Genomic DNA, 24930 nt, shown 5'->3' with positions numbered 1-24930 from the left:
ATTATTTAGCATCCATTAAACTCTTTTTTCATGTGGTGTCACCTTGCCGCGAACAGAGAGGCTCTCGTGGAAGGGGAAAACCAAAACATCGTCTGTCTCCCTATCTCCGACTCCCCCCCTTCCCTCGCCTCAGATGGTTCAGTCCGTCAATGTTTTTGGCCTACAATTCCCAGAAATCCTAACAGCTGGTAAACTGGCTGAGATTTCTGGGAGTTGTAGGCCCAAAACATCTGGGGACCCAAGGTTGAGAAGCACTAACTGAACAGTGGCCTCTGCTACAACATAGAGATAGGAATTAATAGAGAGGAGTTTATATATTAAACTTCCGAATCTTTTTGCTTTCTCTCTTCCTCGCCTCAGATGGCTCAGTCCGCCAATTCTCCAGTATAGTAACTGAACGGTGGCCTCCGCTGCAACATAGAGATAGGAATTAATAGAGAGGACTTTGCATATTAAACTTCCGGACATTTTTACATTTTGTGTCAAAACCAGGCCTAAGGTGTTAGAAAGGTCTCTTTTCCTCTCCTGCAGCGGGGCATTACTGACGCATGCCCAGAATCTGCCTCCCGCTTTCTGCTCTTTCCCTCCTTCTGCCACAAGGGGGCGGTTCCTTAATTGCGCGGAACCTTCGTGCAGGAGCAAGAGTTCCGGGAGGGAACGGCGCTGTGCCGGACCAAGTCCACGCTTTCGTGAATGTAGAAGGAGTCTTCGAGGCAGCTGCTGTTCTGAGAGCGACAGGCGACCCATTTCCCAGTAAGGACACTCCTTGCCTCTCGCGTGTCTGATCCCGGCCCTGTTATAAAGTAACAAGACCCATCCAGCATGCCAAAGACTTCAGGAAATCTGGGGGAGCGTCTACACGGTAGCAGGAATGCAGTTTGACACCTCTTTTACTGCCATGGCTCAATGCAGTGGAATCCTGGGAGCTGTAGTTTGGTGAGGCCTCAGCTCACTTGCGCAGAAAAGGCCTTGGAAAGCTACAACCCTCATGCGTATAGCGTTCAGCCAAGGCAGTTTGAAGTGGGGTCAAACTGCATTAATTGCACAGTGTAGATAAGGCATGGGCCCTCCAGGTGTTTTGGACTTTAACTCCCACAATTCCTAACAGCCTCAGGCCCTTTCCGTTAATAGTATGATAGCTGGGTCCGGAAGCCCTGAGCGTTACAGAGATGTCACATTGCTCCTTCAGGAGAGCTGTTTGTGCAGGAGAGACTTAGCTAATGTAAGCTAGGCCAGAGACAGATAATATAGAAGGAATGTAAGAGTTCTTTAATGGTGAAACCCTAACCTTTACCCTAACCCTGAACCATACTGTAAGCCGAAGCCTAAACCCTTACCCTAACCCAAACCCTTACCCAAGCTGTTATCCTAACCCAAACCCTAAACCTTACCCTAACCCTTACACTAACCCAAACCATAAACCTTACCCTAACCCTAAACCGTACCCTAACCCTTACCCTAACCGTAACCCTTACACTAACCCGGACCCTAAACCTTACCCTAACCCTAAACCATACCCTTACCCTAACCGTAACCCTTACACTAACCCAAACCATAAACCTTACCCTAACCCTAAACTGTACCCTAACCCTTACCCTAACCGTAACCCTTACACTAACCCAAACCCTAAACCTTACCCTAACCCTAACCTAAACCCTTACCCAAACCGTTATCCTAACCCAAACTCTAAACCTTACCCTTATCCTTACACTAAACCAAACCATAAACCTGACCCTAACCTAAACCCTTATCCAAACCGTTATCCTAACCCAAACCCTAAACCTTACCCTTACCCTTACACTAAACCAAACCATAAACCTTACCCTAACCCTAAACCGTACCCTAACCGTAACCCTTACACTAACCCAAACCCTAATCCTTACCCTAAGCGTCCCCTCCTTTTTATCCATCCTTCGCTCTCCCCGCTCTCAGTCCGCCCCTTCTCTTCCCTTATTCACAGCCGCCTTCGTGGCATCTCCATAATTATCGGAGCTTCCGGACCCAGCTATCATACTATCACCCCCTTTCCTTTTCCCTCTCAGACGCTTAAGCCCAAGTTGGCCATACCTGGTGTAGATACATCCATAGTTGTGGAAAGCTTTGATTGTTTTGGGTTTTCCCCCTATAATGTTTCTTTGTTATTTGTCTTTTCTGTAGTTCTTGAGTATTCCATACCCTTTAGTATTGTTTGTTATTTGATCTCAAAAAAATTATTTGCACTCATGAGGATTAGTGACTCATTCCGATAACATGAAAGTAGTGTTTTTAAAAGAAGAATATATGAACGAGACAAAGTTACCTTTACATTTATTGACTATCTTATAACTGGTTGGTTAAATTTCATTCAGCTTCAAATATTTTGAATAATTTTGCTACTGAGCAACTTATTTTACAGGAAAGCTGTGATTAAAAGGAACCATGGTTGACCATGACACTTGCTGAGATTTTGAACATGGAGCAGAGCCCAAACGTGAAGCGACTGTATGTTGGAGGACTTGGCCATACAGTTTCAGAAGTTGAGCTGCAGGAGAGATTTGGAAAGTTTGGAAATGTTACAGAGACGGAAATTCTGACCCGAAAAGATGAACAAGGTAATATCTCCAAATATCTACAAGAGCAGTCACACTTGGTTTGCAGTACTTTGAGTCTCATTTGTAGAGAGAAAAAGCAGGGTATAAATCATTATCATCATCATAACAGCTTCCAATACTATATAAGAGTCAGACTCATTGATCATCCTGAGATTTATTTATGAGTGAGTAGGCATAGAATTATAGTTAAGTATCAATTTTATAACCTTGTTTTTTACAATGATTTTTTAAACTCTATTTTCTTGGAGTAACCAGTTTATTTTTCTTGAACAGGAAACCCTACAAAAACATTTGCATATATCAACATCACGATTTCAGAAAAAGAACTTAAAAAATGTAAGTATGATGACCACTGGTGTCCTTTTTCTGTATCCAGATCTATTATTAAAATAATGAAACTAGAGAGGTTGAAATCTGTTGATAAACCCAAAGATGACTAAAGGTTATAATAGCTTTAACATAAAGATAACTCTGTTTGGCCATTTCTAATCTATGTTGTAAAGCTTGATTTCAGGGCAAATCACTTCAAAAATTCTAATTACCGGTGTTTCCTTTGGCTAATGATAGAACAGTATCATGATCCTTCAATTGCTGTTGAAGAACCTGGACATAAACCCTTTAACAAAATGACTTTTCATATTCCTCTTATCTGTGTATCATTTCACTTACAGAAATCTACTCTTTTGGAATGTCTGACTTAACATATTCTTTCTGTCAATGTCAATTTTCCAAAAGTTCTCAAATTTTCTCTGTCTTTTAAAAAAATCCTTTGACTGGGCTTTATTTGAATTCTAAACAAGCCTTTTTTTTTTTTTCTTTTCCATTCACTTTCTCCATAGTTGACAGCATGACTGAACTAGTTTTTGAACCCAAACTTCAAATTTAAGCAGCCCAGTTCTTAAATTTAGACCAGTGGTTCCCAACCTTTTTTTAACCAGGGACCACTTTGACCAAGCTCCACTCTCCAACATTAGTATCAAAAGGGTTATGAATCAGTTTTTGGTGAACATTAGATTCAGTTTGGTTATTTGGGGTACTGATTCAGAAAATTGCATTAGATAGACCCCATTAGCTCTAGTTTCTGATACAGAACATGCCGTCCAGTAGTTGCCATCTGCTCACCCACAGAAAACCATATTTAATAAGCCTTGGCACTATAAAAGTGTTTTGCAAGACCAGTCCCTCTCATTGTGAAGGTGTAGGAACGGTGAGACCGTGGGCCATATTTTAATTCTTGCAGACCACTGGTGGTCCTTGGACCACAGGTTGGGAACCACATATTTAGACCAACCCACTCTTGTTGTTCTCTTGATAACCTGAAATACTTTTGAAGTTGTTCTGAATAATGATTTAAGCAATTTATAAGTTAACAATTCTGTTTCTATTTACAATTTTGTTTTGAAGGTATATCTGTGCTAAATAAGACAAAGTGGAAGGGAGGAACACTACAAATAGAAATAGCCAAAGAGAGCTTTTTGCACAGGTAATTATTGGGATGTTTTAAACAGCTTTTTGGGAAAGCTACTAGATGCTCCATTTGATTTTTTTTTAAAGCATGCAAATAAACAATCTTGAAATCTTTGCAAATGAAGTAACAATTTGAATATGTGTGTGTGTGTGTGTGTACATATACATATACATATAGAAATATATTTTCCAGTGGATGCTGATGTGATGACAGAGGAAGTACACTGTTTTGTGATAATTAATTTGTGGGGAGGGCCAAGATTTGCAAGATGTAAACATGATAAAACAGGAATAGGCAGAGTTCAAGCATGTATGATCAATTTTTTTTTACTTGCACTTCAAGCTAGAACAAGGTAAAAAGAAGGAGAAGAGGGAACATACACATAGAATTAAGGAGCAAAATCTCCTTTTTTATTTGCAGTGATTACTTAGCTTTCCCATGCAGAAATCCATGGGATTTATTTATTTCAGAGATATGGATAACTTTATCCTTAACAGTATTGCTGTTGTTAGCAACTGAGGTTAAGAAGGCCTTGTTGCACTATTACAGAAATCAAGCAGTTGATTCAGATCTTCTGCCCACCCTTATTGTAAGATGTTTACAGTATCTAAAGTCAGGAGAGTCAGACTGCAAATAACAAGGGTTTTTGTTCAATTAAAACTGTTAATTTTCAATTATTTGCTGTTTTGCAGATTAGCACGGGAGCGCCAAGAAGCAAATGAAAAGAAAGAAAAGCCATCTAAAAACTCCATGGTAAATGTACTAGAATCCATGAAGAAATCTGGAGTTGTAGATTTCAGCGTGAAAGCAGTACCAGGAACAGAAGTACCAAACCATAAGGTATGGAGAATTTATGGGAAAGAAATGATCTAACATGATTCCAGAATCAAATTCATACCAGGAAAAGTTATTAATTCAAATCTGCTATACTGTTTTGTTTATGTTGTTGCATTGTGTTTTCCAGAGCTATGGTAATCTCTGTTTTTGCTTTAACAGGACTGGGTTGTTAGCAAATTTGGGAGAGTCTTACCTATCCTTCATCTGAAAAATCAACACAAAAAGAAAATATCCTTTTCTACAAGTTGTTAAATAATATTATGCATACCTAGCTCTTAAAACTACCTTCAGTGTGAAATTACAACTGTACTGTACCATTGACATTCTAGAATGAAATAATTAACATGGGACCAGGCAACTGAGTTTAGTTTATAAAAATGAAGACTTATGAGATTACGACAAATACATCATCTCAAAAATTTTCTCATCTAAATAGTTTCATTGAAATATTCTTTCGCTTTATGCATTATTTTCAATATAATACATATGTAGTTTTTCGTATTTGTGTTCACAAGCACTTGGGAAATTGACTTTTTGAGACCATGTTAACAAGGAATTGGTTTCCTGAATTCTAGCAATAAATGGCAATGTGGCTGTCTCTCTGGGTGCATCTATACTGTCCAAATAATGCAGTTTGGCACCACCTAAACTCCAAGGGCTCAGTGTTATAGAATCCTGGGAATTGTGGTTTGGTGAGGCACCAGCAATTTTTGGCAGAGAAGAATAAACATTTGCAAAACTTCCAGGATTCCATTGCACTGAACCATACCAGTTAAAGTAGTGTCAAATTAAATCAATTTGGAATTGTAGATTCACCCTGTCTGTCTGTGTATACATCTATTTCCTCTGTTTATACAAACATGGAATATCCTTTCTATCAACTTAAGCCACATCATAAAATAGGATGATCTTTGTGTACTTAGCAAAAACCAAGCCTTATAGCATTACAGGAAATGTGCTATATGTTGGTTTTGCTGTACTATGTGGATAACTAACACCATGATTGCATTGCTATCCGAATCTTAATTTACTACATAATGTAGCTATTTCCCTTTTAGAATGCAACAAGGTGCTACATGTAAATTATAAGATACTAGATGTGGAATTCTCTTATTTTCTAATAATATCTCTCTTGTTCTTTAATATTTCTGAATTCTGACAAAAAGAAGAGTGGTTGATTTTTCCTTAATTGAAGTAATAACATAATCAAATATGACCCTTCCAAATATTGCCACAATCTAAAAAAACTGGATCAAGACCACTGTGAAACAGTTCCTATTTCTCAACTCACTTGGCATTTGGAGGAAGGAGATGAAAGCATCAGTAAAAAACGGCAAGGGCAGTTTCCTGTAACTAATAAGCCACCTAAGAAGAAAATGAGAGTACAGAATAGTGACAGTTTAAATAACACATCATTGAACTCATCCTGTCAGTTTTCATCAGAAGCAACATCCAGAGTTCCAACAAAACTAGTTCAGAACCACACATCAAATGTCAGAAAGCAAAGCAAAGAACAAACCAAGAGTCAAAAGCCTACAACTGGCTTGACACCTCATAGGAATACGAATAGTCTATTTGAAAGTGATATTGATTCTGAAGAAGAAATCAGAGCCATAATAGCAAGTGAAAGGGAGGTACACAATATAAACACTGATGTTGAACCCGAAGATAACATGGAAATTGTCGGAGACAACTTTGAGTTGAAATACGCCACTCATTGGTCTTTACAGAGAACATGTGATTCTAAGAATGCATGCACTGTAGCAATGAAGACTGCTGAAAACAAATCTGATTATGACTCTGATGACACAGATGAAATTATAGCAGTGAATAAAATGCCAAACAAAAAGGAGAAGAATGGAACTCCAAAGACACCTAAGGTGGTGAAAAAGGGAAAGGGTAAAGAACCTAAAGGTGGTATATTGATACATGCTACAGGTTCTGAATCTTTTTGCTCAAAGACATTAATATCGGACAAGTCAAAAGCAGGGGAAAGATCTGTGCTTGGAAAAATGTCAGATTCCAAGGCAGATCCCGAAAAGAACAGCATCTCCAGTCAATGCACCTCAGAGGATGATGGCAGTTCTTCGCATCTTTACACAAGTGGGTCTGAAGGGAGTGACGATTATGAAACCATGACTCAGAACTGTTATCGACTAGATCTTACATTAGAAGAGTTAGGAAGATTAGCTGCGGAACATTCGGAGGGTACAGAGGAAGATGCTGAAAGTAACCAAAGTGCCAATCAATGCAAAACCAACATTTTTCAAAATAAGAGCATCAGAAGTGTTCCAAAGACATCCACTTCCACTCCAAAACAGTGTATTTGTCCTGAAGACATTGTTTCTGCCTTATTAGAAGAAGAGAATTCGGATGAAGATAATCGAAAAAAGAAAAAGGCCAGTGTGAAAGTTCAGCCTTTTAGGGGGATAGGGTCACTAAGTGGGGAGCTGACAAAGGGCAAGTTAGAGATACATGAAAGCAAAGCTAGGGAAGCTTCTGGCCCTCATGATGTGGAAACTCTCCAAAGTATTTCAAAGTCTTTGGGTGAAAAGCTAAATGGCAAATCGGTCTCTTTTAAAAAAACTGACTCTAAACAGATAAACCGTCAGGTAATCTCTGGGGTCAGTCCTGACAAGAGCACATCTAGTGCAGCCAACAGTGAGACAGAAAGTAGTGATGGGACATCTGCATCTGAGAGTGAAGACTTAGGAAGCCTGAAAGCTGCTTCAGAGGAAAGAATTAAAGATGATAGAATTAAAGGTTCCTGTCTTGCACTGGATAACAACTTAAACAAAAGCGAAGAAATATTTCTAGATTCTACCAAAGGTACAAGCAAGCTGGGTGAAACAGAGAAACGTCTGCAGGATAACGCAAAAAGATTGACGGCACTCCAGGAGAGGAAAAAGGAATGGGAGATGCAGAAGAAACTGATTCAAGGAGCTCTAACCAATCTGGTAGTTTTACTTTGTATACTTATAGATGTTTTTTTGTACTGATTGTGTTGGTAAAAGCTCTCTCTAGGTAAAATATCGCCAGCATCAAACATGTTTCAGAGAGCAATATATAAATATCTTTAGCAAGTGAATTATTTAGTAATTCCTGCAGGTCATCATGAAACACTGAATTTCAGAGAGGGGAGGGAGTCAGAATAACAACAACAGTAATACAAGTTGAGAAGCAGCAAGAGAGCCAACAGTGCAATCCTCAAACAGTGGGAAACAAATCACACTGTATTTGTTGGGGCTCATTCTGCTCATGTTGGATTTCTGTGCATACTTCAGGCAAAAGGTAAATGTTTCCCCTTGACATTAAGTCTAGTCGTGTCCTACTCTGGGGGGGTGGTGCTCATCTCCATTTTTAAGCCGAAGAGTTGGCATTGTCCATAGACACCTTCAAGATCATGTGGCTGGCATGACTACATGGAGTGCCATTACCTTCCCGTCGGAGTGGTACCTACTTACATTTGCATGGTATCTACTTACATTTGCATGTTTTCAGACTGCTAGGTTGGCAGAAGCTGGCCCTAAAGTGGGAGCTCACACTGCTCCCCGGATTCAAACTGCTGACGTTTTGGTCAGCCAGTTCAGCAGCTCAGAGATTTAATTCGCTGTGCCACTGGGGGCTCCTTTGACTTGAGGTTACAATCCTAAATATATTTCCTAAGTACTTAGCTCCATCAGATACAATGGGACTTTTGTCTGATGGAGCTAAGCATGCATAATATTGTACGCTTAGCTTCATAAATAGGGATTTCTTTCCTAAACAGTTCTATGCATGTCTACTTTAAGATGAGCCTTTTAAAAATTCAGTGGCACTAGCTCTTAACTACATATGTATAGCATTGGCCACAGGATTATAGCTGAGTTGGGAATATGTCCAGGCAATCCTCTTTGTCATATTCCAAAAGTTTGATCCTAAACCGCAATTTTATGACTGATCAGTAAATGTTGTTTAAATCCCAGTTGTATATTGATTATACACTTTGAGGAGGTTATGAATGCAATGATGTTTGTGTTATCACCTGCATTGCCTTGTTAATGGGCAATGTAGCTTTTTTCCTTTTACAAAGTTACCCATAGTATCATATTTTACTTTCATTCCTATCTGATTTCATTCCTTGTTTCTGCCTCTCCTGATACAATCATTTGTTCAAAATGATTTGGAATCTGATCCATGAAAATCAATGCCACAATAAATTAACAAATCTTTAAAATACCAGAAGATTCTTTGGCAAGAAACAATTATTAGAGAAGACCTATTGAATCTAGGGAATTTACCTCAATGGTGACCAATTGATTCAGTGGCTCTACTCTAGTTGGAAGCAACACGTAGATTTTGGTATATGCTTATTTACAAAGTTGTGTTTTGTTTCCCCAATGGGTGTTGTCATTTGATATTTTTAACTATTATCTAATTTTGCAGGAAATCCAGTCAACAAATAAAAAGAAACACATAGTATTTGATTCAGATAGTGAAAATGAAGCTGATGTACAAGAAGATAGTAAAGAAGGATCTTCAAGAAATGTGGGGAAAGTGAGTACATTCCAAGATGTTGCCCTACAGTCTTGATCACGTGTTCTGTCCAGCCTACTGTGCAAAGTAAAATCCCATATATTTGTCTGCCTTTTAAAAAAAAACTTGAAAGACAGAAGAAAGACTAGTACTAACTTTTATAAACTTAAGATACTAAATTTTCAAAGATGCACAAGCGGGGCAAATATAACAAAGGAAAGAGGAAATTTTTAACAAAATTAACAGTTAAGGAGAAGTCATGTAAAAAAACACAAGCTACTAAAAGACAACAGAAAAAGACAAAAGAAAAAATCCTCCATTTTCTGGGATATTCTTACAAATGTCATTGTTGTTACTGTCTTATCAAACTCACAGCTATCCTAGATAGGAATTGCAAAGTTGGTTATGAATGCCAGGATGAAAACAGTGTGCTTGGTAAAACATTTGAATTGATTGCTTTAAAACTGGACTGAATTGCTTTAACTGACTAAATTCCTATGTGTATTTGCTGCTATATCTAAGGAATTCACCACCAAGACCTCTGGAAAGTTGTTTGAGAGCAGTGAAGATGAATCAGATGCATCAGATGAAGATGGAGACAGGTTCGAAATCAAACCTCAGTTTGAGGGTAAAGCTGGTGAGAAGGTTAGTTAATCGACTTAATGTGTTGCTGTTATGGACTTAAGTCATCTGTCAGTCCCAAGTAGAGCAAGTTCATTGAATCAATAGAAGCTTGGTAAGTCGGTGAGAATTTAACATCAAATTTTGTTGATGCAGTAAATTCACTTTGTCAAGACTAACAAGTGGGTTTAGACCTACATTTTCTTTTATATTCCTTTTCCTAAACCTTATTTATTTATTTAAAAGTTTTCTATACTGATCTTCTCACCTCCAAGAGGGACTCAGATCTGGTTCACAACATGTGTTCATATACAAAAATACAAACCACACAATGTATTATCATTACACAATTAAAAACATATTACAATACAACATTGTCATCATCACACTTACACAGCCACGTCATTAAACCTTATCATTAAATGTACTCAGAAATTGTTTCAAATATGTTTTTCCATATGTATTTCATAATAGGTAATGGTCAATCATCCCAGTATTTATTTGTGAATAAATAAATAAATCCCAGTATTTATTTGTGAAGCTTCCCATACAAGGACATGAGAGAAGCCTCCCACAGAATGGTAACACATCCAGGCATCCCCTGGGCAACGTATCTGCAGATGGCCAATTCTCTCACACCAGAAGCGAGTTGCAGTCACTTCTGACATGATAAAAAATGTGAAAATTATTTGTATTATTTGTTTTCCTGTCCATTAACTCTTCTTCGCCTGCTGCATTCCTACTAAAACTATCAATCCAAAGCCCAAGTCTAAGTTTTCCTTCCCTGACTCCCCCAACTTCCTTACTGGTGTTCCTACTTTTGGCAAGCCCTGTTTAATTGAGTAGGTGCTCTGTGCAAAAAAAACATGTCATTTCTGTTCTTTTCATCTAGAACCCCTGTTACATAAATGTTTCTTGTCATGTTGGCAGTTTGTGTGTAGGTATATGTAACTAGAATATAATTGTTACCACATGATTGTTATGCAAGTTAAAAATAATATCTCATCTGAACCACTGAACTATCTTTTCTATTTTATTGCTGTAGCTTATGCATCTACAGTCACGGTTTGGCACAGATGAGAGATTTCGAATGGATGCTCGCTTTCTTGAGAGTGATAGTGAGCAAGAAGGTTAGTTATTTTCCTAATGTTCACCATGTTTGGTCTAAACAAGCCAAACTTCAAACAATCCTTTCTGGACCTGTCTAGCTTCAACTAATTATTATTAAGATCAATCACTTTTTGTTGGTTTTGCAGAACAGCCCTTTAATTGGGTGGAACTGCATGTTTGTTGTTACATATCTTACATGATTTTATAGTGTTCTATATTATTGATGTTTTAATAGAACATTAAATAAAATAATAAAGTAGTTATGATCAGGTTTCTCATAGTCCTGTATCATATTTTAATGTATTGTAAATTGTTCTGGATTTTCTCGTTGGGAGAAAGACATAATAAACTAAGTAAATAAAACTACTTTCAAATCATTTGATATCCTGAATTGCAACCTTTGTGGTTTATGGACTGACACATATTCAGGGATAAAACAAACTATGGTTTGACATGATATTTATCTGAACAAAGTGTCATTCTGTAATGCTTGTAATCTTTTCTTTTAACTGTTGTTTATCTTTGATCTGGTAGATGAATCCAAGATTGTGAAAGTAGATGAAGAAGAAGGGCTTGCAGTAGAAAAAAAGAAGAATCTTGAGATCTTAAAAAATCTTCTGCATATTGATGTGGAGGCTCCCAAACCTAGCAAGCTGACTTCAAATGCCAAGAAATTCAAGTATGTACATTCCTTTAAGAGGAAAACTATGGCCTAGTTTTTTGCATGTAGGGTTTTAAAATTAGCATTCATTATGCTTTTTTATACTGGTAGGAAATATGATTTTGTTGTATTCCGTGTGGTACAAATTATTTGCAAGTAGAAAGCTAATAATCTAAAAAGTTAGTTTTCTATATGAATATTGTGGTTTTTTGTTTTTGTTTTAACAAAGAGAAGCATTGAAAAATGTAGAAAATTGTAGAGCCAGTTTTTCCAACTCCATATTTACAGCCAGGTCTTCATAGTTGTCAAGTCAACAGGTAAAAAATTGTTCTTGCCCATGGCACCATCTTTATGTATAGATTTGTAGATTTATTTTGGCTGTCTAGTAGTTTTTCATTAAGTAAATATTGGTTAGTATTAAGCAATACATTCTTTAGTTGGTATAATATTTTTAGATTTGAAAACTTTACTGAAGATGACAGACAATAACTATGTTTGCATCTTACTGTAACTAAATGTGAAGGAAGAAGTTGCAGTGTTGTTAGATAAGACTATAAATCTGCACCCACCTTCCTGGAAATTAACATGCCTTAAACTAGTAGGACTACCGGGAAAGCCAGTACCTGTATTTCTTCAATTGTAAGATGCATCCTGATTTCAGTTCAGCCGCCACCACCAAAAACAGATAAAATGCATGTGCAATTCTAAGATGCATCAAACTACAAGAAAGGAGATTCCATCTGAACATTAGGAAGAACTTCCTGACTGTGAGAGCTGTTCAGCAGTGGAACTCTCTGCCCTGGAGTGTGGTGGTGGCTCCTTCTTTGGAGGCTTTTGAAGAGAGGCTGGATGGTCATCTGTTGGGGATGAACTGAATGCAGTTTGCCTGCTTCTTGGCAGGGGGTTGGACTGGATGGCCCGTGAGGTCTCTTCCAACTCTATGATTCTATGATGCACTATTTTGGGAGATGTTTATATAGGGGGAAAAGTGTGTCTTAGAATCAAAGAAATACAGTATTGGTCTGTATCCTTTCTGTCTGCAGTCAAATATGTGCATATAGAGTGAAATCAATGCATATAAAATGAAATCTGGGCACTGTTGGAGGAATCCTGTCCCATTTTCATTTTATAGATTACTGTTCTTAATCACTTTTATTTCTTTTTTTAGAGATATGAATGCCCTACGCTATGACCCCACAAGGGAAGACCATACAGTATTTGAAAAAAAGCCAAAAACTCCTGAAAAAGAGAGGTGATTATTCTGTCCTTACCTTGATCTATTATTTGCTTGGTTAGTTTACCACAGGCATGGGCTGTTAGGAATTATGGGAGTTGACGGCCAAAACATCTGGAGGGCCGAAGGTTGCCCATGCCTGGTTTACCATCTTGATCATCTGTGTGCAGTAGTAACTAGCCAGAGTCCTGTTGTGACAAATTGCAAGAGGAATTGACCTTTACACACTGGGTTTAACAAATCTCTACCTTGTGTAAATTGAAGAGCAGCAGCATGAATGAGAGCAGTGGGAGGAGGATGCAGTTGGCTTGAAGCCTACCTATTCCATGGATACCTGACTTTTGAGGTGGGGGAAATCCTTAAAGCCAAAACAATTTAGGAGGACAAGATGGGAAAATTGCCCTTACTGTGTGTGACCACTCATGCCAAAATTAAGCATTCTTTAAATATGTATCATTATCAAGACTTTAATACAATCCATGACCAGCACAGAGCATTCTTTGAATAAGTCGCTCAAACTGAGGATATCTTCTTTCCAGTGTTGACTTCTTTATCTTCCCAATCACATGTCAAGCCACCTTTTATTCCTTATTGTTACCTCTGTCATGAATTCTATCTCTGGCATAACTACACCAACATCAGTGGAGCCCTGTGTAACTAACTATCTTGAGCACCATTCTCTTGGTTATCTTGTTAGCTAAGTAATGGAGGTGGAGAAAAATGTTTGCTTTAATTTAGAGAAAATGAAAGTTAACCAAATTGTGGTTTCAGAGGCTGCGTTAAGCCGGCCTCCCAATGGGAGAATGACAAACAGGCAACTGTTAGTCATCAAATGCTAAGCTCAAGCAGTCTAAATGTCTCCTTGACCTTTCTCTTGGTGCAAAAAATTTACAGTGTTAAAATGCAAAGTAGTTTTGTTATACATACCCTGAAGCAACGCTACATTCCTGTTTCACTCCTGGTGTCATATACACAACCTGAAGTAAATATTAAGTGAGCTCTAGCTTTGTGCTGAAAGAAGAGAGCTCGAAAAAGCACAATTCTTTGTGTCTCTAGGCAGCCCATAGAGTCCTCCCACCCAAAACTATAGCACAGTGGATTCAGTGATCATTTTGAATTGAATGGGGTTTGGCACAGGGAAGTGGTGGAGATGCATCCAGATAAGGAATTGGTATATTGCACAAGCAGAACAGGCATGTTGTGTCCTCACTCAATGTTTAGGCAACCCCCACACCTCACCTATTTCAATTGAGTCAAATGGGGGGCAGCTTGGGACATTAACTCCCTTCCTTCAGCACAACACAGAGAGCGTAGTCCATCACCAGAAATGTGTTTGGTCTGTAAAATGTAAAAGATAAGATAAAAATGCATTCATAATTGGTGCTTGCAGTAAAGCAAAGAAGAAGAAGAAGAGAGAAGAAGCTCAGAAGCTACCTGAGGTGTCCAAAGAAATATTCTATGAAGTTGCTGTTGATCTGAAAGAAGTCTTTGGGTCTACAAAACAAGAAGAGAGGAAAGAAGAAATATCATGGGACAAGCGTGAAGATGTGGAGGAAACACCTCTGGCTGATACAGAGACATTCAATTTCACTGCTGGAAACAATGCACCTGAAGGAAGTAGTAGCTTCACATTTTCCTTTTTTGGTGCTGAAGAAAACAGATCACCTGTGAACGAAGGTACCAGTGTAGTTTAGACATGTAGGCAGAATGCACTTTCATACAGTCACTGTTTTGAAATTTGGTAATTGCTCTGTGGTTGCATTTCCTTGATAACACAGTGTTTCCCAAACTGGATTTCCAGATGTTTTGGACTTAAGAATCCCTGATCATTAGCTAAGGCAACTGAGGCTTCTGGGAGATGAAGTCCAAAACACATGGAAGACTAGAGATTGGAAATCTTTGCAAAGGCTTGACTTGGTTCTAAGCATTGTCACCTGCTTTTTTGATGCAGATAGATCCTCATTAGCATTCCATTATACTAACTCTAACTATACCTGAACATGGCCCCTGTTCAGCTTTTGACAGATAAATCATCATTAGCATCCCATTATACTAACTCTAACAATTCCTGAACATGGCCCCTGTTCAGTTTTTGGCTCAGTCTTAGTTCTTGCCTGCCTAGGCCTAGCAAATTTGTATCATCTTTTGACATTACATTATGACATTTAAGACTAACTAACTTGGGAACATTATCTTTAATGTATATAATCATTGCAAGTGGGTTATCTTTGCACTACAGTCTTTATTATACTACACTGTTATAGTGCTATATTCCATTTTAACTGCCGTATCAACCTTCTACATAATTCTGGGATTTGTGGGGGCATTTAGAAGTTTCAGCCAGAGAGCTCTAGTGCCTCACCAAACTACAAACCCCAGAATTTAATAGGATGTTGCTTTGTCAATTAATGTGGAATATAGCACTATAACAGTGTAATAAGGATCCAAATAATCACCAAGAATGTGCTTAGAAGAGAATTCTCAATAGCTGTAATTGCCATTTCCTCAAAACAAAGATTTGTAATTTGTCAACTCCTCAAGACAAAGACCTCACCTAAACATATTCTAGAAGATGTATCAGATTTTTTTAATTAAAACTATGCTTTATAGCTCCCAGTTAGGTAGTGTTATTAGCATGTTGTTTAGCTCCACTAAGTGGGATAGGCTATATATTCAATTAAGCATACTTTCAGGGAATAAGTGCTGTGTGTCAACATTTATCTTAGGAATTGAATTTTGGCTGTGATTTCTATGTTATGCAGAGAATGGATGATCTAATACATAAACTGATCATTTCTATGTTGAGAATGTGTGTGTGTGTATAGGGCTTCTTTCTCTATAAATACTCTCTTCTGTCCCGAAAGCAGAGGATAAATTTTGCTAAACAAAAGTGTATGTTTTTTATTTGTGTTATTTTTCAGAACCCTATGCAATTGAAACAATAAAGCCTACAAAGGTTGCCTGGCAAGAAGATCCACGTTTTCAGGACAGCAGTTCAGAAGATGATGAACCAGAAATAGTTCAAAATGATGATGTTAAAGAGAGGTAAATTATATGTAGATAGGCACATTTACAAATAATCCATAGGGTGTGTGGCTTATTGAGATCACAAATACTACACAATTCTTTATAGGTTCCTTTTCAAATCAGTCACTGTATCTAAATTATTGGAGAAAACAAGCTATAACCTTGCAGTAACATGCAGTAAACACCAAAGGACCTTGATCAATTTTTGCCCATTTGACCCTCATCTTACCCAGTTTAAATCAATTTCACATCCTTTGTCAGGGATTCTTGGAAGGAAATCCCAATAGTCTTAGTCCTTTACTATTTTAGAAAAAGCCCTAAGTGTCCATTTTGGAAATGCTGCTCAAAATAATAATAATAATAACAGCAGCAACAACAACCTGGCTCTCCCTGTAGATTAAAATTCACAATTTAATATTGACCAGGTTTTTTTTCGTCAGGAGCATCTTGAGAAACTTCAAGTCACTTCTGGTGTGAGACAATTGGCTGTCTGCAAAGACGTTGCCCAGGGGATGCTCAGATGTTTTTTAATGTTTTACCATCCTTGTGGAAGGCTTCTCTCATGTCTCTGCATGGGGAGCTGGAGCTGACAGAAGGAGCTCATCCGTGTTCTCTGGAATCAAACCACCGACCTGTTGGTCTTCAGTCCTGCCGGCACAAGGGTTTTACCCTTTGTGCCACTGGGGGCTCCTAATTGACCAGGTAGGCCTGCCAAGAAGAGATGAGTCTTCAATTGTGCCTTAAATTCTGACAGCTGATCTAGCTGTCAAATCTCTTCTGGCAGGTCATTCCTCAGTCTTGGAATATAAATTATTATCAGTATTACGTAATGCTTTTTGACCTTGAAAACAAGTTTGTCATTTAAAAATTTGAGACTTTTGTTGCTATTAATAGCTGTTTTTCAAAAACATTCCTTCAGTTCTGTAACTCTAATAGAAGTCACCTGCTCAAAAATATCTGCATTAAATTCATCTAGGCTGAATTATTAATTTAAATGTATATAATTGTTTTTCAATATTAGTTTTTTGTACTTAAAAAAAAGAGGTTTGCTTGTTTTTCAGGCCCCCCACTCGACTTCAATCAAACATCAGATTTTTCTTTTTCTCCCAAGATGACGATAGATTAAAAGGTAAAAACGAGAAATATTCTGTTTAATGTTGGATGTACAAAAATCAAATGTACAATATTGAATCGTCAGGTTTTCTCCTTGAATGTTAGTCACCAATTCATTTCAATTGAATTAAATGTTAATAGCCAATTCAAGTGTGGTGTTCTCACACTGGTTTTTAATACTGTTTTTATCATGTACTGTTGTTTTATATGAAGTGTTAAATTTTCTCTGTGTTTGATTTATATGTATTTTGAGTTTGTATTGTCCTAGGTTCAAAAGGCATCGAATTGTTGCCAAGTGTTAGCCGCTCTGAGTCCCTCAATGAGAGAGAAAGAGAGAATGGGGTCTAAAACAAAGTAAATAAATAAAATAAATTTCCAATTAGGTGTTTGATACTTTTCTCTCGGACCTCTTTTCTGTGCACATGGTTTGAGCTTCTGTAAGGTGGTCAAAATATTATAAAACAGCACTTCATGCGCCTGTCAGGAAGCACTATAAATATCACAGTTGCCAAGGTAATTATCACTAAAACTCAAATTTATAATTTTAAAATCATGTTTTATCTGGGGTAGTAGTTGCTATTTCAGGCCCTTCCTATAGAAAGAGTTTGGATAGTGATGAGCTGTGATCTTTCCTCCCTTGGTGTTAATATATTCCTCTGCTGTCAAACAGTGATTTTTAGAAGAACAGCCACAATATTGGGAGCACCATATGGCAGGCAATAGCTTGTGATTCTCTCTGGACATTTTAGAAAATTGATGTCTTTTTCGGATAGTGTGATTGATTAATCATTAATGTAGCAGGCAGTGCTGTGACGTAATAGGATGGACTACAGCAGCTCTGGGTCTGTAAACATAAATAGGAAAGCCCATATCACCAAAGACAGGAGTTGGGAATCTTTGGCTTGTGGTGATAACCTCTTTCTTTCATACTCACAAAATCACTGAGGTTAAGAATATGAAATGCTTTTTTCTTCATCCCTTTTCTAGAAGGCCCCAAGCTCTTTTGTAAATCCTTAGACCTCGATGAAGACAGAGATAATTGGGAAAGCAGACGTCAAATGTTACTCGAGGTATGTAAATAAAAACATTATCCATTGATCCAGAAGTATTCTAGATACTCTTGAAGATTCCTAATCCTTCAAAATCTTTTTTATGTAGGGCATTTTATTTGCATGTGTTAAAATGTGCAGCTTACCATAGTTGTGTTTATCTATATAGTGAGATAAATTGAATGTTCTCCCTCCCCTTTTATTTATTTGGGTTTAAAAAAATATTTTTATTTATTTTATCATAATTCAATACATTTGTTATACATTGATTGTTTTATGCCAGGCACATAATATTCAATACAATCTACCATACATTCACTATTGGCATCTACTGTTATTTTCATGCTTATACATATTTTCTATTCCTACCACCGTGTTCTCCTCTGCCCAAGCTAATGCTTTTATATGTCATCTGTCCAAAATTTCATTTCCTCTTGTGGTGATAACTTTCTGTCTTTCTTTTTGATTCCTGTTTCCATAAATACATAATCAAAATCACTTTGTTTTCACATCCCTCTTTTAACTTTTAATTTACATGTCAGTTTATCATGTATTGCCAATTTCCATACTTCCTTATACCACTCCTTTATTTGTATATTTACTTCTCTTTTCCAATTCTTTGCTATAAGTAGTCTTGCTATTGTTAATAAGTTTGTTATTGCATCTCTATCCTCTTTTTTCGGCTGTTTATTATATATTGATAATAAAGCTATACTAGGACTTCTTTCTATTTTAATGTTCATTATATCCTCTATTTCTCTAAATACTTTTCCACAAAAATTGTTTACGTATTACATTGCCACCACATATGTATATATGTTCCTGATTCTTGGCATCCTCTCCAACAATTTTTTGAAGTTTTTAATTTATATTTGCTATTCTTATTGGTGTCAGATACAATTTCCATATTAACTATAGTAATTTTCTTTAACCCATATTGATAAATTTTTCAAATGTCTTTGTCTCCATAATTGTAACCACGCCATTTCATTTATTTTCATCCCTAAATCTTCTTCCCAGATCTCCTTGAAGGTGTTATCCTGTATTTTTCCTTCGTTTATTTCAATTATTATCTTATATATTTTACTAGTTATTTCTTTTAAATTTTATGTTCCTCTATATCCCTTCCATTTTGTATTATTTGTTTGAATTGATTAAGCTTACTTCCATTTTTATTATTTTTTACCCAATTTTTGGACCATTGTTCTAATTGTTTGCAATGGAACCATATCAGTTTTATTTCTCTAAATTCTTCCATCATCATTTCCTTCTTCATTCCAACCTTTATCAAATCCCCTATTTTGTCTACATTTTTCCCCTTTTAATCCATTATATATTTCTTTGTTTTTAATTCTGAAGAGTCCTTATAAAATATACATACTATAAAATTGTAATAATATGAAGATCTGAAAATGGAGAGGGCATCTTATTTCTAGCACAAGAAATGAAAGAGTAGCTGTTTGTTTTTTTATTATTATCTGTTCTTTGAATACTGTAAGGATAACTTTCCCATTGGTTCTTTAGTTATCCCTACAGATAGAATAGAATATAGATGCCTAAAAACAAGGCATCTATAGGGGGTGGCTCTTTAGATACTTAAACAATAACAAAATTTGAAAAAAAATCTGTTCCTGGTTTGAAAGTGTTATTTCTGGTTTAATTGTGAGATACTTACTTTGAAAGTAGTTGTTACAACTCCAGAAATTTTGTTTTTGTGGCTGCCATTTTTAACCTATCATATGCCACTTTTAACCTCTTGTGCAGACCGCAAAAACAAAGTTTTTGCAGTTTAATAAACTTTTCCCATTTTTAATGATAGAACCAATTAGGAAATGACATTTATAACCCAACAACAAAAATTGTGTTACATAGTATAATTCATTTATTCCTGTGGCTTGACAAAACTGTAAACATTGGTGACCATCCAAACTCCTTTGCAAGAAGTTGCATAATTCTGAATCAGGGAGACCTCTTCATACAATTGTAGATAAAAACCCCGGGGCACCAGATCCCATCTGATCTTGGGATCTAAACAAGGCCAGGCCTTGTTATTACTTGGATGGGAAATCACCAGTGAATACCAGGTGCTGTAGACCATGTTTTTGAGTTAGGAACCAGTAAAGCCCATCTCTCACTATTCCTTGCCTAAGAAAACCCTTTCAAATACATGGGGTTGCTATAAGGCAACTTGTCTGGAGCAAATGAAACACAAAACTGGACTTGTAGATCTGAATGGATAGACATGATCATTTGAGAGAAGGTGTTACTCGAGTAGCCTGGAAGATCCAGACCATATAGATATTTTTCATGAGTAGCTTTTAAGCTCTGCACAGAAACTTGTATTGGTTGGATCGACATTTTGAATGGTTCTGCAGATGAGGCATGCTTGACACAAGGCGTAGCACATGCTTTGCACCCCTGGTAATTTTTAAAGTGGAACTTTGTATGAATCCTTGTGGTGGTTGCTTTCCAAAGGAAGGTGCAAGCTGCCAGAAGATATCTTAACTGTGTCTACCATGGACTTAAACAGTTACTGGGAACAGGCTTAAATACTTACCTACTGAAAACACTATAGTTTGTTATTTCTGTCAAAAAGTAATGTGTGGGCCGTATCATTCCCTGTCTGGCATCCATCTGGCAATATTGACTCGGCTACAAAACCATCTTGACGCCCAGTCACAACAAAAGGCCTCAATGCAGAGGAAGGCCATCTGTTCAGTGTTTGGCCATTGGTTCTCTGACAACGGTCAAACTAGCTTACATGATTCCCATTTGTACTTGTCAAATAACTATCTCTTTCTACCGGATATACATTTGGCTAGTTGATAAAGCTGAAACTGTTCAAAATAGTAACTTAAAATTGAAAACTTTTGGTGACTGTTAAACTTGCAATATTTCCAGGACTGTCGAAAGAAACATAAAGATGCAAGACGGAAAGTCAAAGTAAAACGGTGAATATGGTGATTCTGCTAAGCAGCGGTGATCCAAACTATTGACATGTTTGTATCTAATGGCAGACTAAGAAGAGGAGTTGGTGGAAGATTTTGGCACTGAGAATTCACAACTTTGAAATAGTAGCTTTGTTTCCATGTGTATTGCATAATATGGATATTTTTATTGAATATTTTGAAAATTACACATTTCTGCCTTGAAGAAAAGACCTCTTTTTATATAGCTGCAAGTCAATAAACACATCCAGCATAGCATTTCAACAAGATTCTTTCGAGTGGACATTTGCACTCTTTTTATCACCCTGTTTTTTTAAAGAGTGATGTATTTAAGCCCTTTATGGGCACGCACATCTGGGAAAAGGAGAAGATTCCTAGTAACACATGTATGATTTTTATACCATCATTTATTGTGGGCACCTCATACCATAAATAAAATTTAGTTAAACTGATAGCTGTTTTTAGGGCAAGAGCCAGATGGCGAAGAAGTGCGCACAATACAACCCAGATAACGATGCACTGTTATATATTAAATTAATACAGAACAAGTGCCACTGCAGTAGTGAAGTAAAAAGAGTGAATTATGTATGTAAATAATTGTATTTTAATCTTGTGTTTAATCTTGCCTTTAATCTTGGTTTATTGTTTTGTGGGGTTTTATGTTTACATTACATACATATTTTGTGTCTTGATAAACTGGGTACAAAGAACAAACATTATTTTTCTACTTCTGTGACTTCAAAGGAAGTAAGTTCTGCCAAACTCAGTGTGACTTCCTTGTGACAAACATTTTTAGGACGGGGATATTTGCTTGTGATCCAAAACCTCATAAATGTAAACTTTTCCCTTGACATGAATGGTATCTGGGTCAATTTTATGCAAGTTTCTTGCAAGGCGGATTGGAAGCAAGGGAGCATAACTTCTTCATTCTCATGATGTGATTATTGAGATGATCATTTTGACAAAGCAGATTTAATTTGTTTTTGTAAAAGAAAACTAACATTTTTTCAAGCAAAAAAATCCAAAATAAATAAAAAATATCAAATTTGTACATTTATTGAAGAATGTTTGGCCAATGATAGCACATATCTCTATAATTGATAATTTGCTCAATATATGTGTTGAAGAATAACCATTATAAACTAGGTTTCCGATCCCAAATATCTGTTACTGACATAAGTTTTGAAAGACCATAGCAAAAGGTAATGAACACCAGAGAAAATTCAAATACTGCTTGCATGTAAAAGAAACATGTGTTGTGTTGTGAAAGGCTTTCATGGCCAGAATCAGATTCTCAGGCTGTATGGCCATGTTCCAGAAGCATTCTCTCCTGATGTTTCGCCCACATCTATAGCAGAAACACAGCTTACCTGTAATTTTTTGTGTCCTTTGATGTGGTTGAATGCTGTCAGTATAAGGAATAACTTCTTCGCCATTAGAAAAATAGTTTGAGTTAAATATTGAGTTGAAGAAAGTGAGTTGGACAGGAAGATAGGAGCCCTTAAAGTTGTTCTGTATATACACTGGAAATGTGTAGATTTGCTGTGAATAGAAAGGAAAAGTAGTCAAAATAAGTATGCTTGAAAACACAGCAGTGTTTGAGGCAAAGTCCTCAGAAAATAAAGCTTGTTTAATGTTCTTGAACCAGCAAATTGTGCTACTGTTTCATTTACAGATTATTTTTGGCGTGCTGTGAGTTTTTTGGGCTGCTTGGCTATGTTCCAGCAGAATTTTCTCCTGACATTTTGCCAGTGTCTGTAGCTGGCATCTTCAGAGGTTCAGGAGAAAATGCTGCTGGGAACATGGCCGTGCAGCCCAAAAAAATCATAGCAACCCAGTGATTCCGGCCATTAAAGCCTTCGGCAACACATACTATATTTATGTCTTCACTAGAAACAAGAAAATATTTCAGAATAAATCCAGTATGACTACTGTGCAAATTATATGTGGTTAAATTATTTATAAATGATTTCCAACATAACTCTTGCTGAACAGTGAATTCTCCTCTGACAACTTGAAAAAAAATGCTCGTTCAAGGGAAAGGGCACATTGAGAGAGGCAGGATATATTTGACACTGTTGTAGGCTAGAACAAGCTTCAAGCTTCCTTCGCTTATTTTGTGTCATGTCGCAGATATAAAAAAAATTAACTTCATAAAATCTGGATGAAATGCTTTCCACATTGAAACAAATGATAGTGCATAAGGAGGTGAGAAGAATTAGACCTTATTTATGAACAGCAGATTCCATCAGCGTTGCCTCTGAAAAATTCTGCAAATCTCTTGAGAAGACAGATGGACAAATTCCAGCATGCTGGAAGAAGCAAAGACCACCAGTATTGAAGTGATGGTCCTCTGCCATCAACTCCACTGGACCGGCCACGTTGTCTGAATGCCCGAACACCATCTCCCAAAGCAGTTGCTCTACTCCGAACTCAAGAACGGAAAATGGAAAGTTGGAGGACAGGAAAAGAGATTTAAAGATGGGCTCAAAGCCAGCCTTAAAAACCGTGGCATTGACACCGAGAACTGGGAACCCTTGAGCGCTCCAGCTGGAGGTCAGCGGTGACCAGCAGTGCTGTAGAAATTGAAGAGGCACAAATGGAGGGCAAAAGAGAGAAACGTGCCAAGAGGAAGGCGCATCAAGCCAACCAACCCTGACCCAGGACCGCCTTCCACCTGGAAACCAATGCCCTTACTGCGGGAGGACATGCAGGTCAAGAATAGGACTCCACAGTCACCTACGGACCCACGACCAGTACACCAATCTTGGAAGACAATCTTATTGGGACAATGAGGGATCACCTAAGTAATGGACAGCAGCTCTATCTTATTTGCTGTGGTCAATGAAACCACTTTTATTTCACCTGCCTATCTAAGAACTTGATATTTTGGGAAGTTGTATCTATTTATGAATAACATGTATCCTGTTTTCATTGTAATCGCAGAACTGTAAAGTTAGAAGGCATTCGGTCCCTCCTGATAGTTAAAGTACCAAACATAACGGTGAACTGTGTCTTGACTAAATCACACTGCCTTTACTTCCTGGTTGGAGCGCACAGCTTACTTATTCCTGATTTCATAAATCACAATGTTTTAAGGCAAGATACGACTCATACTATGCTGTAAAGGAATTGTCTTAAGGTAGCATATTTGACCTAATCATTTGAAAAGCTTTTTTAAAAAATCATTTTTAATGACAGTGGCTATTGGGTAAGATAAAATAGTCTAAAGAGATGAATTGTTCAAAGGAGCCTGTTCTGTGTTGTTATTGACTTCCACCATAAAAGGAAGGTTCAGCATGAGGGTAACAGTTGCCATATAACCCATTGTGCTTCTTGGTTATAAAGGGATAACTGCTTTTTTATGATATACTGATTGGCAGTTGATATTGCAAAAGCTGTGAAAGAAGACTTTGATATTTTATATAAACATTTTCCACCTTCTTCAGTTATAAATAATATGGCATGTGTTCACCATATCTTTGCATCTATGCTTCTAGGTAAGCTAGTTTACCTGATTGTAGGTTGTGCAAAGCCTGTTGCTTTCCTTGATTGCAGAGCTGAATTTAGATGTCTGTAAGATTTGACAACCTTAGATATTTTGCTTTCTTTGCACACTTCCATTATCATGATATAGAAGAAAATGCAGCAATGCAAAGAGTGGAAATTAAAAGAACCAAATTGCTTGTCTGGGAGATAAAAGAAAGCAATTGGAAGCTCCTGGGATGCCTTTTTAAAATATTTATTTATTTATTG

General features: G+C 37.1%; 1 protein-coding gene across 2 annotated transcripts; it reads left to right on the top strand.

The window, feature by feature from the left end:
• The first annotated feature begins 603 nt into the window (after window positions 1–603).
• Window positions 604–22231, top strand: NOL8 (nucleolar protein 8). Of its 2 annotated transcripts, XM_067463591.1 has the most exons (18): window positions 604–753; window positions 2396–2591; window positions 2865–2927; window positions 3996–4074; window positions 4752–4899; window positions 5056–5127; window positions 6102–6771; window positions 6805–7853; window positions 9322–9432; window positions 9934–10056; window positions 11078–11162; window positions 11677–11821; window positions 12972–13055; window positions 14428–14714; window positions 15959–16082; window positions 17126–17193; window positions 18165–18247; window positions 21128–22231. In XM_067463591.1, the coding sequence occupies exons 2-18, from the start codon at window positions 2429–2431 to the stop codon at window positions 21179–21181; spliced, it is 3408 nt and encodes a 1135-aa protein (XP_067319692.1). In that variant the 5' UTR covers window positions 604–753; window positions 2396–2428; the 3' UTR covers window positions 21182–22231. The 2 variants fall into 2 exon arrangements, with proteins under 2 accessions (XP_067319692.1, XP_067319691.1); XM_067463590.1 differs by having other exon boundaries at window positions 6102–7853.
• The last annotated feature ends 2699 nt before the right edge of the window (window positions 22232–24930 follow it).

This window comes from Anolis sagrei, chromosome 2 (genome assembly GCF_037176765.1).
Source record: "Anolis sagrei isolate rAnoSag1 chromosome 2, rAnoSag1.mat, whole genome shotgun sequence".
In the NCBI taxonomy this organism is placed as follows: Eukaryota; Metazoa; Chordata; class Lepidosauria; order Squamata; family Dactyloidae; genus Anolis; species Anolis sagrei.
The sequence above is the reverse complement of the archived record's forward strand: the minus strand, read 5'-3'. Positions and strand labels throughout refer to the sequence as shown.

Coding starts and splice junctions, on each gene's coding strand:
- NOL8 (XM_067463590.1), top strand. CDS start 2,429: ATGACACTTGCTGAGATTTTGAACATGGAGCAGAGCCCAAACGTGAAG. Junction 7,854..9,321: donor AAGGAGCTCTAACCAATCTG/GTAGTTTTACTT, acceptor CTAATTTTGCAG/GAAATCCAGTCAACAAATAA. Junction 11,163..11,676: donor GAGTGATAGTGAGCAAGAAG/GTTAGTTATTTT, acceptor TTGATCTGGTAG/ATGAATCCAAGATTGTGAAA.